Here is a 13,392-nt window from a genome sequence, read left to right as displayed (position 1 = left end):
ATGTAAACATTATTGCCTAAAGCATTTATATACATCTGATAGCTGATCTTAAGAAAGGACTTTAACAATCTACAAAGGTAAAGCTGATAAAAGGGTACCATATTTTGGTTTACTTTATTTAGCCTTAAATTATATATTAATATTTTAATGTAAACGCAGTAAGAGCTGTAATAATCAATTTTAACACAAGTAGTCTCGTTGCTTTAAAGAAAAAAGAAAACAAAAAATTGAGCTTTAGATCATTGCTATTTCATTGGGAAGTTCTCTAATATTTTATGGGAATATTTTAATAGACTCCAGGGAAAATACTGTTTCCCCTTGAAATATTTTCCATTTGATGAAAATAACAATTTCCCCTGTAAAGTGAATTCTTTCAAAAGTTTCCTGAAAGCCTATTTTTAGGAAATAAATTTTTTAAATCCAGTGTCTTTAACACAAGTATGTCAGAACACAAATTTGAAATAAATCACAGAAAAGAGTGCCAATGGGTATATATGGATGTGTGTGTATCTCTTATGTTCATGTTTAAGAGAACAGATACTTATATATGTATGTATATGTATGTATATATACATATCTATACACACACATACACGAATCTGTAGGCAGCACACCTACATTAAATACACACACATACCCACTTCGCTGGGTCTAAACATGCACTAGCAAGTTATTTTAGGGCTTCAGCTCTTCAGAAAATCTCATTATGTGAGGAGCGAAGTGGCTCTGCGGGGAGCATTATGGAAATATCTGGGCTTGATTTAATGAGGCTGTTCACATTGGTGGAATATCAACTTAACAGAGAAAAGTCTACCCAGGGCGTCCAAGTTACCAAAATGAAAATTGGCAATTGAGATGATAAGAACGTGGCTTTCTTCTGCGAAATCACTTCAGGTAACAGAGATAACATTAAATAACATACATTCTATGCACCAAGAACATTGTTTTATGTACCGAGTCTCTTATCCGTCTCTCCTAATGACTTCCCTTAGCGGGTTGTTAGTACTTGACAGCAGGTCTCCGTGCGGGGAACTTTTCTCCAATTCCACATTCAAAGGAGGTCCATCAGAGAGCATGATTGGCAATTTTCGTCATAATCTGCACATTATTAGCATCAAAATTGACGTGGCAGTTAACACTGGTGGGTTTTGATGTGCCTTTCTTCAAGTTCAAGGAAACCCCTCCAGTAGCCGGGGTTGGCAGAGCCGGTCTCAGCAACCCAGCGGTGGCTTTGCAGAGGCGAAGGCGCAATAGACATGCGTGAGAAATAAGCCAAGAACCATTTTACCCGAGGAAAAGGAAAGCGAGGAGGGAAAGGGGTGAAGAGAATAGAGTTTGAACTTAGAAAAGTGTCTAAGTAAATGCTTCAGGATAATATATATCTAGAGATTCAAGTATTTCCCAGATGGACTGGAACCCAGTCGTTGGAAAACTAAGCTGAAAACGATTCTTCAAATACTACGAGATCGTTCAGTCTTGCCCTCCTCATCCCTCCGTTTGCCTTTCCTCCCCTGGCCTGGCTGTGCCACTCTCATTAACCATTATTTTTTGCAAAAGAATATGTAAGATGCCTCCAACCCAAACCGAAGATCAGAAGAGAGACCGGTGGTGGGCCGAGAGAGAGACTGCGCTTCTTCCCATCTCGGCTTCGTGGCTTTGTCCTTCTTGGGACCACGGCCACAGCCCCACCATCCGTGTCCCCTGCACGCAGTAAATACTCTCTACAACCCGCGGCCGCCCGCACTCTCCATCAGCCCTCTAGGCCTTCTTCTCAGACCTCCATGCTTCCGCTCTCCTCGGATAGGGCCCCTAACAAGCTCAGGCTAAGAGAAAAACTGCTACCTCCTCTCACCCTCGTTTAAAGAAAATAAAAGGATGGAAGAAACACAGCAGCAGCGGGAACAACGGGGTGGATTTCCCTCCCGCACACCGCACTAGCACACACCATTCCCTACTCTCTTTGTTGTGGTTTTCCGTTGCTTTTGGCCACGTGGCTCAGCCGAGAAACTAGGCCTGACGGCTTCAGCCTGGGCCCGAGACCACAGCGGACTGGTTTCGGGGGCGAGGAGATTGTCTTGGGGAGACCAAGAGCTCGGGACAGAGGCAGGAAGCGGGGTCTGGGCGACGGGAAACATACTTAAAAGGAGGGGAGGCGGCAGGGTAGCAAATACAAAAATAGAAATAATTTGAGGGGACGAACGCCGGGCTTTCGAGCTGGCTCTTTCCCCCCAACTCGGGGCAAGTTCCCTGCGGCCTCCCGCGCCGGGGCGCCCCCTGGCGAGAGCCTCAGCAGCAGGCGGAGCGCAGAGGGCACGTGGGCGCAAAGCGGGTATGGGGGGCGCTCAGGGGACTCCCGGGGCACACTCGGAGCGTCGGGCGCAGCCCCCTGGCGGCAGCGACGTAGTTATCTGGTGAGCGGCGCCTCGTCCCTCTGGTCCGGAGGGCTCACGGCGGTCTTGCTTAGCACAGCGGCTGAGTAGGGCAGAAAGCCGCTCTCAGAGCGCGGCGCCCCGGCGCTGCAGCCGAAGTCCGAGCCCCCGGCGGCCCCTGCGCTGCCGGCGCCACCCCCGCCGCCCCCGCCGCCACCCCGGGAGCCCAGAGCGGCGGCGGCGGCGGCGGCGGCGGCTGCGGCCGACTGACTGCTGTGGCAACTGAGGCACGAACAGGGTGCGGAACCGCCGCTGGGAGGCGCCCCGGCCGCCGCGGCCGAAGAGGCCGCGGCCGCCGCAGCTGCAGCAGCCGCCGCGGCCGAAGCCGCGCTGTTGAGCCCGGCGGCAGCCGCGGGCGTCTGGTAGAGGCCCGGGTGGCGGAAGCTGCACAGAAGCTCGGGCCGCGAGTAAGGGTGCGAGAGGGCGCGGAAGGTGTCCAGCGGGCGGATGGAAGTGGCGAAGGGCGATGAGGCCGCGGCGGCTGCGCCAGCGGCCGCAGCCGCCGCGGCCGCGGCCGTCACACCCACGTGCGGGTAGTAGTGCAGCGGCACGTGCGAGTGGAAGGGGTAGGGAAGGCTTCCGGTGGCGGCTGCGTGCGTCATCATGTAGGTGTAGAAGCTGGGGTCGGCCGGGTGCGGCCACGACATGGCCAGACGCTGCCGCTTGTCCTTCATGCGCCGGTTCTGGAACCATACCTGCAGGGAGAGCCGCGCCGCGGCCCGAGTTAGGGAGCGCCCGGAGGCCCCAGCCCCCACCCCGGGCCTCCCCGCCCCTCCCAGACCTTGGAATGGCCTGGCCTACGCCCCTCCGACCGGGCCGAGTCCTCTCTTCCGGCTGAGACAGCGTGAGCGGCGGTGTAAAGCGCCGTAGGCACACTCCTCAGCGAAAATAATCTTCCCTGTGTCCGATTGCTGCGGCTCCTGGGGCTTCTATTCTCTAGCTTTAGACTGCGCTTCCCCGTCCCAACCCAACCTTTCCTCTCTTTCTCGCCACCCACCGGTTGCCCGGCCTCGCAGAGCACCCGTCTCTCAATCCCAGGATTTGCGCGAGGATTCTAGGGCTCCTTTGAAGAGAAGCTGCCGCCGCAGCTTTTGTAAAAAGTCGCCGCGTGAGGTCTTGAGTCCTCTGAGCTGTGAGGAATTGTCCCGAGGGGCATGGGTCCGGTTCTGATATTGAAGGGATGGTTTTGTTGGAATCATTTGCTTCAAATGAATGGCGGGAGCAACATCTTAAACTGGGAAGGGGACTTTTCTACCCCTCCCAACACAGTATCTAATGAAGACATCATTCGTCACAACTCTAAATTAAAGAAAGCCCGACCAAACCGAAGAGAGACTTTTACACTCCTCCCCTATCCCATGGAGTTTCCTCTTTTCTTTTTTTAGAATGCCAGATCCTCCTTGAAGAGTTCACCAAGTCGCCCAACCTCCCGGCTATCTTTCCTGGACGTAAAATAAAATTAATCACCTAAAGAGATATTAATAAGGACAATTTCGTTGCTCCCCCCCAGGAGTTTGCTTTCTTTCCCTTTGCCCCGGAGAAAAATGTTTAGAAAACTATTTCTGAACCCAATCGATTTTTTAAAATACGCTGTCCTTTCTCCTTGTAACGATTTATGTGAAAAATAAACCTCCAAGATCAAGAGCAATTGAAAAGTTTCACCTCTGGTTCTTGCCAGAGCAACAAAGACCAGCTGGCTTTGCCGCCGAGGGGAAAGTGGAGCCGTGGAGAAGGGTTAGGGGCACCTGGGCACGCGCTGGGCGGAGGCGAGCATTTGCGGCATGGGCTGCGCCATTCGGGGACCTTCCCAGGTCAGCCAGACCGGCTAGCCCTTCGGATAAGGCAACTGAGAAATAAACATGTCAATTCCTTTGGTGACTCTCCCCGCGGGTTTTCAGGCCCTCAGCTAAACCTAATCGCCCAAAAAGAAGAAATAAAAATCAACCCACACACCCGGGGGAAGCTAGAACAGGCGCGTGCTGGAATCAATACCTTGATAGTGGTTTCGGGAAGGTTGAGTGCAGCGGCTAGCTCGCACCGGCGTGGCCGCGACACATAGTTCTCCCGGTAGAACTCCTTCTCCAGGCGTGCGATCTGTTCGCGGGTGAACGCCGTGCGGTAGCGCCGCACCTGATCCGCGCCAGAGCCGGAGCCGCCCAGCGCCGCGCCCCCGCCGCTGCCGCCGCCGCCGCCGCCGCCTCCATGCAGGCTGCCGAGGCCGGAGCCTGTCGCAGACGTCGTGGTGCCCGCGGCTGAGCCACTCTCTGCGAACCCTGGCAAACAAACGGCCGGCAGCGCATGAGTCACTGTAGGACCGAGATCCCCGCGCTGAGGCTGCACGCGGATGGGGGAAGCCGCGAGAAGGAGGGCGAGGCGCTGCCTAAATTGATGGGGTCTGTCATGTTTACAAATTGCTGCCGTTAATGGAATCAATAAAGTTTGGGGAGCCCTTCATAACCAAATAATAGGAACTCAATTAAGGACGGTAGTTTTGTTTTAATAATTGGAAATTTTCAACTCAGGAGGAAAACTGGCCAAGGGAAAAACCCTACATCTAAACTCAGTTTGGGAAACTCTGGATTTTCCTTCATCTGGAGACCACAGGGCAGCTTTCTGTCGGCCTCTAACCTTTCTTTGACTGGCTTTGGAATTTTGTTTAAAATATTTCAAGATTCGAAAGACAGCAACAGCTCAAACCGGAACCATTGAGGGGTGAACTCTACTTTTCAACTTTCTCTCGCTGACCCAAGAGGGTCTCCCAAAGGTGCCCAGCGAGGCTCCTTTGACTTAGAATGCTTCCTCCGCTCGGCCTCGGGGTTCAGAGGCCGCGGAGTTCAGAACAGTTGCCCAGGGCATCCTTCCCCCGGACAGACTCAGTGGATGGCTCGGGGTCTATCGGCTCGCACGGGCGTTTAGACCCGCAAGCAGAAAACCTTTTCTCCGACTTAGGAGCTAGGGCAGGCCGTAGGCCTGCGTCTCTCTGGGAGGCTCAAGGAGCAGAGCCGGAGGGCACGGTCCCACGCCTGCGTCCCGCCCCCGCCCGAACCAGCTCGGTGCAGCTCGCTGCAGAGGGTCGGAGAGGGGCAAAGGCACCACGAAGGGCCCGCAGGGCAGCGAAGGAAGAGAGAGAATGGGACTAGGGAGCGCGGCGCGGGCAGCGCGATTACCTTTGCCATTGTTTTCCTTGAGCGGAACCGCTCCGAGGCCGCCGGGGGAGCGCAGCGCCGAGCAGCCCACCTCCACGTCGCTGCTCATGTCTGCCTCAGCGGCCGCCTCTGAATAATGACCCGGCTTTTTTCGGCCCTCCGCGGCAGACGCGATTTCGGAGGAGACGGTGCTTTCGCTGCTCGGGTGCTGCAGGTTGAACAAAGTGTCTATTTCGAATTTGCCCTTGGCAGGGAGGTCTCCCAAAGCGCTGTGCAGGGGGGCGGACGGCAGGCGCGGGCTGAGGCGAGCCGGGTGCTGCGAATTTTCCAGGGCCTCGAGCACAGCATTGCCAGCCGAGTCCGACAAATTGGAGAATCTCTTGCCGGTCGTAGGGCTATGCAGCCCTCTCTCCATCAGAATCATCTCTTTTCTTATTCTTTCCATCATTTCAGCTTTCTAAAAAATGTCACAGTGGCCCGGCTGTCCCGTCCTAATGATGGGCTGCGCCGAGGGCTAATTCTCATTCAGCCCCAGCGAGCGCCTCTAAATATTATTATCTCTTTTGGAGGGAGGCGGAAAAATTGTGGGATGCCAGAGCGAGGGAATGACTGGTCAAAATGACCCATACATCCTTCCGAGCCCGAGATGTCATTCATCAAAAAGTAGCGCTCGCTCGTCATTAAGGTACGAATGACGCTGTTCGAATAATCATTTATTGTAACAGGTTTATAAGCAAATAAATACACGTTCCTGTCAGTGGGTAATGAAGGCGGCTTCAGAGCAGACAAATAGATCCAGGTAGGAGGCGAGAAGAGACAAGAAGTGAGGAGGAAGTCTCCGGTCCTTTGCCCGCTCAGAGCCGGTTCTGCTCGCCCGGGGGTTTGGCCTCGGGGGTGAAATTGACAGTCTGATTAATAGAGCGCGCCGCGGCACATTTCCCCCTTCATTTAGGGGCATCATTACGCTCTCAGTTTGCTGGGTTGCCCCTTAGGTCCTAATCATGCAGCGCCTTCCTCATTTTTCCTCGGACATAGATACGTGTTAAATAATAGATAATGCTTTGATTTTCCAGAGTAGATCGTCGGGAAGTGGGTTTTTTTTTTTTTTTTTTTACATTTACAAGCGGGAGCGGGGTGGGGGGGGGCGGACAAGGGGGAGGATGTTGGAAGAGTTGCGTAAGGAGAAGACCTTGCGCTCCTGTCTGGATTACTTATCTTTAGAATTTCAGAACCAAATATGTGTTTTATTTAACAAATAGGACGCCGAGTTCTCTCCCTCCCCACTTCACCTCAGCCTGGCTGCTCTCCTCCCACCCCAGAAGGGAGAGAGAGAGAATCTCCTAGAGTTTTGAAAGCACTTCAGTGCTACGTGGCTGGGGAGGTGCGTTGGGCCCGCGCCTCCAAACGGAAATCATTAGGTCCTCTCTGATTTTTTAACACCGTTTGCAGAGTGAGTTCTGAACTTGAAGTCCCGGGTTTTTCACTTTTATAATCCTGCTGATGGATAGGCTTCTCGCCTACGCATTTTCCCTGGGGGAAATGAACTCGGCTGGACGATTTCATAGCAGAATTCTACATCTAACTTTAAACACAGTCGCAATTTACAGTGCCATATGGGCGGCCCCAATTCCACTTTTACTTTGCCAGCTTTCCCCCAACTCCTTCTCACATCGAATTATTTATGGCAAAATCGCTGGATTTCGAGGTCAAAGATGAGAAAAAACAGTCTTGGTTCCCTTCCCTACCATCCTCCTGCCCTCTCTTTCCCACTGTGCCCTTCTTCCTTCTCGCCTTCCTCCCTTCTCCAGCCCCAGCCCCTTACCTGTGGCCTCGGATAATCTCTGCGCTGGGTCTGCGCGCGAAAAATCGCGGACTAGCCTTGCCGCTGCTCCTCCCGACCTGAGCTTGGCGGCTGAGCCTCTTGGTGATAACTTTGATGGTCATAATGACGCTGGAGGCAACCATTTTAACGAAGATCAATCTTCACCCAAGGCCGTTGCGCGTCTCCTCCCTTGCTTGCGCGCCACGGTGCTCGGACCCCCAACTAGCTGTGCGAGTCCACCTACCAGCTGCCCAGGGGGAGAGGTCCACGACCGCAGGCAGGAACAAGGGCGGATAGAGACTAGACCGGGAGATCGGCCTGCGAGCTTCCAAAGAGGCGGAGAGACCCTGGCAATCTGGGCGCTAGTCTCGGGTCCTGCATCCCCGCCTCACCGCCAACCCAGACCCCAACCCAGACCCCCCCCCCTTTCCTCCCTGCCGCCACACCCAGAACCTAGGGGGTGTGTTAGGGGCAAACCTGAGATCTATTTGCCCATCTCTCTGTTGGCGCTTTCCTTTTAACCTTGTACCCATTGGGGGAGTCAGGAATGTAAGAGGAGACGAGGTGTGAAATATATTTATATACATTTATACACAGTCAATGCCAAAAGTTTCTCTCCTGTTCCCCTTGGCACCAACTTAAACGGGAGCTTTGCTTCGAAAATCAATCCCACCTCTTTAAGGTTATAAACGGAATTCTACCCCCAAAGGTGAAAAATGGAAAGCTGGAGCACCTGCCTGGTGGCTGGGGAGGTGAGAGGACGTAAAGCGGGCGTCGGGAGCTCGGAGGAGAACATCACCCGCTTCCACCTCGGCCCCTGCCCCAGAGGCCACCTGACTCCGAGCACTATGAGCCCTTCTCGCGCTAGCTTTCAGGCCATTAACGTGGTCCGAGCTCAGCCGAGCGGATGCCCCCCCCCTTTCCTTCCCTACTCCACAGTCCGGGTGCCCAGTTTCACAATCTCTGGCAGAGGAGGGGAGCTGTCCCAGGAACTTGGGAAGTGTACCCCCTAGTCCCACTTAGCTTTGGGGACTGAACGGAACACTTCGGTCCAGGCTCTGGTCCGTGGGCGGGTCAAGGCCCTGGCAGAGGGTGGGATCCACGGAGGAGCGACTTAAGCGGAAGTCGCGAATGTCTTTATTGCTGTCGTTTGGCGCCCCCGTCTGTTTTCCTAGCGGTTTCAGCGGCTGTGAGCTACTTTCAATCGCAGGAGCCGCCGCTGGGTGGCTGGATGTTGAGCGCAGCCCCTTCCTCCTTCACCCTTTGGGTGGGTCTCCAACTTCTTCCCCTCCTCTGGGACCCTTCGGCTCTAGTGCCAAAGTCTGTGGCAAACTGTATCTCAGTCTGATGGAAAGGGAGAACACCATTTCTTGGCGACACCTTCATTTATTAGTGGTTTTGAAAACTATTTTGCACCTTTTAAATAACACTAATACTGCTATTCTAGCACGTTTATTATGAAAAGTAAATTTGAGACCATGTCAGGAAAACTCTTCACACAAAAAGCCATCTATAATTAATTGTTCATGAACTCCGTTTAGCAGACAGTGTTTCATAGGAGACACTGAACATTCCAATATTTAAGGTCCCTTAATTTATTTAAATTTCACATCTACTAGTAGTAGTAATACTGGCCGACCTGTATTGAGCTTTTACTCTGAAATTACAAATGCTTTTTACATATATTCGCTCCTCTGAAACACAACTATAGAAATTGATTCTGTTACTATCCCTTTTTCAGAGGTGAGAAACTTTCTACATGGAGGTTAGACAACTTGCTTGTGATTTAAGTTATTACTGATCACATCCAAACTATTCTGTATTATAAAGCTTTGGGCAGCATTTTTGGTTGGTTCTTTTATTTTGTATATGTCTTCTTTAAATATAGGCCTACCTCAAAAACATTTAGTCTGTATAGAGGTAGTGAGAAGACTGACACAATTCTGTTGAGGGTTATTATTGAAATGCCCAAACCTTGCACCTCTGGAATGTCCAGGCTGAGACCGGTATGGCCTGTCAAAAGTCCCTGGTTTTCAGACACAGCCTCCAGGCCACCAGGACTCCCTACTCACTACCAAGGCACAAGACTCACTCACTCAAACAAACAAAAAAAAGTCAACCCATGCCCGCACAGTTTGGCAGGAATTTTTAAGATGCGTTGGGGGTGAGGGTTCAGGACGGGCTTTCTCCAGAATGACTGAAAAGCACTTTTTGCTCCAAAGGAGGAATTTACATGAAAGAGGCCTAAATTTGTTGTTGTTATTGTTGTTAGGCCTCCAGACTTAATATCTGTTTCTTGAGCAGCGGAGGGTCCTGCGAGGTGAAGCGGTAAACACTTTTGGCTTTCGACTGAAGGTAATAAAAATGTGTGCAGGCTGTCCGAAGGGTGGAGGGCGCCCGTAGAGCCCGAGATGCCGTGGAGCCCCCGAAACCTCGCTGGGGCCTGTCTCCTGACTTCGGAGGAAGACTCCCAGCCAACGGGGCTCAAAACTGGCAGGTCCACAGCGAGACGCAAGCCCTCTCCAGGAGAGGGGCCTCTGGGTGGAGGGGGGAGAGCAGGACAGCTAGTCCAGGGCTTAGATCTCCGGGTACATTTTCCTAAGGCTCAGTGCTGCTGCCACGGCTCCGGGGTTTCGGTTTATTAGCAAAGATTGTGGGTCTGGCGACTCCAGCACGGAGTCTGTAACTGGCAAACTTTTGCTGCCGTCCCTCTACAGGCCGGCCTCGCGCTACCCCTCCCGGGCCTCTCTGGCTGCGTCTATTTCTTCTCTTTTCTCCTACAATCCTGCTCCCACTGGACCGCCGGGGGCGCTGGGAGGGTACTTTCCCCCTGGACTCCTGGACTAACCCGACTCACTGCCTGCCTGAAGCCCGCGCGCCCTCCGACGCGACAGGAAAACTTGCAGGGACATCTAGCGCCGGGCCTGGGGAACTGCGCGCGGTCCAGCCGGGAAGCTAAGCTGCATCACTTACTCCTCCGCCTCCTTCCCTTCTCCTCCTCCCCGCCCCCCCCAACCCCCCACCCTTCGTGGTTAGGCATTTCCCTACACTTCATCCCTTCGTTCTGTCGATGACCACAAGTGGATTTCCCACAGGGACAGCGGGGCTCTGCGGAATGCGGGGGAGGAAGGAGAGACAGAGAGACATACTTATTTTCTTTCATCTCAAAGGGCCGACAGAGTGAGCACTTACTGGACTTCAGTTACTGATACTGCTGGAGAAGTATTCCAAGGACAACCTCACACCTTGAGTTGTTGGACAAAACAGGGGAAGATGGTTTGCAGTTCCATCTTTTGTTTTGCGGAGAGGGCGGGGGAGGGAGGGAGCAACAAGTTATCCGGTTCTTCCTCCAGCTCTGCACCCACGCTGCGGCGTCCCCCTTGTAGTGAGGTTAGTGCTTCTGTGAGAGGGAAGACTCTGCCTGGGCTTAATTCCCGCCAGTACTGGAGGAGCCCACCGCCCTGCGGGAGGTAAACCTGGTTTCACCAAATAACACTTCGGTTTGAAGCGGTTTTTTGTTGTTGTTGCAAACAATTTACATTTAATAAAGCCTGTGTTAAATTCAAATGGAATACATCTCAGACACAAAAAGTGCCTAAACTCAGGATTCCGCTGTCTCACTTTTGCTAACGACCCCTTTCTCTACCCCGGGTTTGTTGCTTTTTTTTAATCCTTTCGATACTTCCAGCCTGAGTGAAACTGGGTATTGCCTGCAGAGGGAAAATTAGCTCCAAAGTTGGCAGAGCACAGACTTGGTCTTAACCAAGAACTGTCCAGCCTGTTCCACTGGATTTAAGACTTTACTTTGGAATTAAGACTATTTCTACACTGAAGTTTTGGCTTCTTACAAGTTAATTAGGGTGATGTCCTGTACTTTCTGGTGCGGCCATCAAAGAAAACATTTTCAAAGTGGTTCCTGACTCCATTCTGTTAGGACCAGGTTATTGTTGTAATGGCCACCGATTAAGTGATTAATTGAGCTGGATGCTTTCTTGGCAAGGGGGGGGGGGGGGACTTATGTTCTTCAATAAATCTAAATTGCAGTCTATATCTACCCAATCCAGGACAGGGACATGATCTGAAATATCAGCCACAAGGAGGAAAAAAGAGGATGTGACTGCCAGAACAGCACCAATTCTCAAAAAAGAGTGTTTGGGCAGGCTAAGGAGGGAAAGGAGCAAGTGGGAGAGGAGAGCAGGGCTTTGGGCAATGAAGGGCCATCTTGATTTCCTTGGCAAAATCAGGAAAGATGGCAAAACTGGTTTCAATGACTAACTGCACATCAGTTTTTAGATACTGCAAAGATTTTCATGTAACAAAGACTATTTCTGTTGTTAAAGCCCCAACATAATACACCCCCTCAACATACACATACAGTCTGCTCCTGGCCAGCTAAAGAAAAAAGTTCCCATGAAGTTTAAACCTAAAATCAGCTTGGATACAGGGTATACAGGATATACAAGCTAAATGAAATGTTTCTGCAAGTTCAGCCTCAAAATTCCTCCACTACCTACCACTCTGAGTTGTAAATTGTGTGTCATCTTAGTTCATAAACAGAGCAGCCCTGACTTTGCTTGGTACTCAACCACAGCCCCATGATCTAATAGCAGAACTTGCCCTGGGGTGCTGGGTTTAGGGGGCCTTCACAAGGTCAAGTCAGAACCTCCTTCCTAAGGGGAATCCCCTCCTCCAGGGCCAGGATCTAGAAGGCTATACTGGAAGGGAATACAACTGCAGAATAGCAAGAGGCTAGACTTATTGTTCAAAACCTCCCTGGTCTCTGAATATCCGCTCACTAGGATGGGTAGAGAAACCCTATGTCTTGCCAGAGTTCCATAAGGAAACTAGAGACATGGCCACCATTGAGAAGTGTCTTTCACAGAGCATAAATTCAGATTTTGCTTCCAGTCCTGAACAACTTACTTTGCTGGGTGGACAATTAAGCCAAAAATGAGGGGCTGTCTGAAATCAGAAAAACTGGACAAGTCCTTCCTTCTCATCTTAATCTCATTTTCCTCATTTTTAAGCATATGATCAGTCATTAATACATATTTATCAGATAAAAATGGAACAGAAACTCCAGGACTCAAAATCACAGTGATATTTAGGTTTAAGAGGCTGAAAGTTCGTTGGTTCCAGTTATGTTTTAGAAATATTTCGATGAATTTGTTTAGGTCACAGAAAAAAATTTTTTAAGTATCTACGTGTTTTCTCTCTCTGAGAAAAAGAAAAGGATACAAAGGAAAATTAAGAGCATTTCAGGGCAGCCTACATGACTGGGTGGTAATGATATTGTTGGGTAAAGAGACCCTAGCCAAACTCTTCCAAAAAGTCAGCAACCTTGTTACCTGGCTCTGGCTGGTATTAAAGAAACAACCAAACAAAAATCCAGCTTCTCTTGCTAAGTTCTGCCTTCTCTCAAGTAGCCAAAATTGTTCTCACCAGCAGAGTTATATTCCTTACAATTTTCTGCAGAGGCTTAGGCCCCTCCTGTCTCGAATTGATCATGAACATGTCTAAGACTTCAAAAAGGTCAAGTCTCCTGCTTTTCCTTTCCAGCGCCCCTCTCATAACTTTCCCCTTTATTTGAGCCTTTTATGGTTACTGCGTTTTGCGTGTCAACACTCCCAACACCACCAGCCCACCCTGCGCTGTCTGACCAGGCCCAAGACGGCCTCCCTGGCTCTTTTGCTTGCCCCGTCCAGGCCCTGTCTTGGTCCAGAAACAGCAGGGCTAGGTGACAAGCTGGCCTCACCAATCACAGGCTCATGGAAGCGATTTTCTTGGAAATGGGCTGGCCTGGGGAGCTAATCCTATGGAACAAAATGGGCTCATTCTGCGGGCTCTCCCACACACCCCAATATCCTCGGCTCATTAGATCTAACGTTGCTTCTAAAGCGGATCCTTAAATTTGCCACAAGACTCACACCAGACAATGGCTAAGATGGTGGATGATGGGTTGGGGTTCTGTGGCCGAGTAATGGAAGGAAGTGTT

At 51.3% G+C, this 13,392-nt stretch overlaps 1 protein-coding gene across 1 annotated transcript; it reads right to left on the bottom strand.

Moving 5' to 3' along the window:
• Nucleotides 1–2,404: 2,404 nt before the first annotated feature.
• On the bottom strand, nt 2,405–6,023 carry EVX2 (even-skipped homeobox 2). Its single transcript, XM_068969573.1, has 3 exons — nt 5,597–6,023; nt 4,422–4,702; nt 2,405–3,124 (listed from the first exon to the last, which is right to left on the bottom strand). The coding sequence occupies exons 1-3, from the start codon at nt 6,021–6,023 to the stop codon at nt 2,405–2,407; spliced, it is 1,428 nt and encodes a 475-aa protein (XP_068825674.1).
• Between the last annotated feature and the right edge of the window lie 7,369 nt (nt 6,024–13,392).

The sequence above is a fragment of the Capricornis sumatraensis genome, chromosome 3 (assembly GCF_032405125.1).
Source record: "Capricornis sumatraensis isolate serow.1 chromosome 3, serow.2, whole genome shotgun sequence".
NCBI lineage: Eukaryota > Metazoa > Chordata > Mammalia > Artiodactyla > Bovidae > Capricornis > Capricornis sumatraensis.
The sequence above is the reverse complement of the archived record's forward strand: the minus strand, read 5'-3'. Positions and strand labels throughout refer to the sequence as shown.

Excerpts from the sequence above, each read along its gene's own strand:
- EVX2 (XM_068969573.1), bottom strand. The coding sequence starts at position 6,023 with ATGATGGAAAGAATAAGAAAAGAGATGATTCTGATGGAGAGAGGGCTG. Across the intron at positions 4,703-5,596 it reads CAAGGAAAACAATGGCAAAG|GGTTCGCAGAGAGTGGCTCA; the intron begins GTAATCGCGCTG and ends TTTGTTTGCCAG. Across the intron at positions 3,125-4,421 it reads TTCCCGAAACCACTATCAAG|GTATGGTTCCAGAACCGGCG; the intron begins GTATTGATTCCA and ends CTCTCCCTGCAG.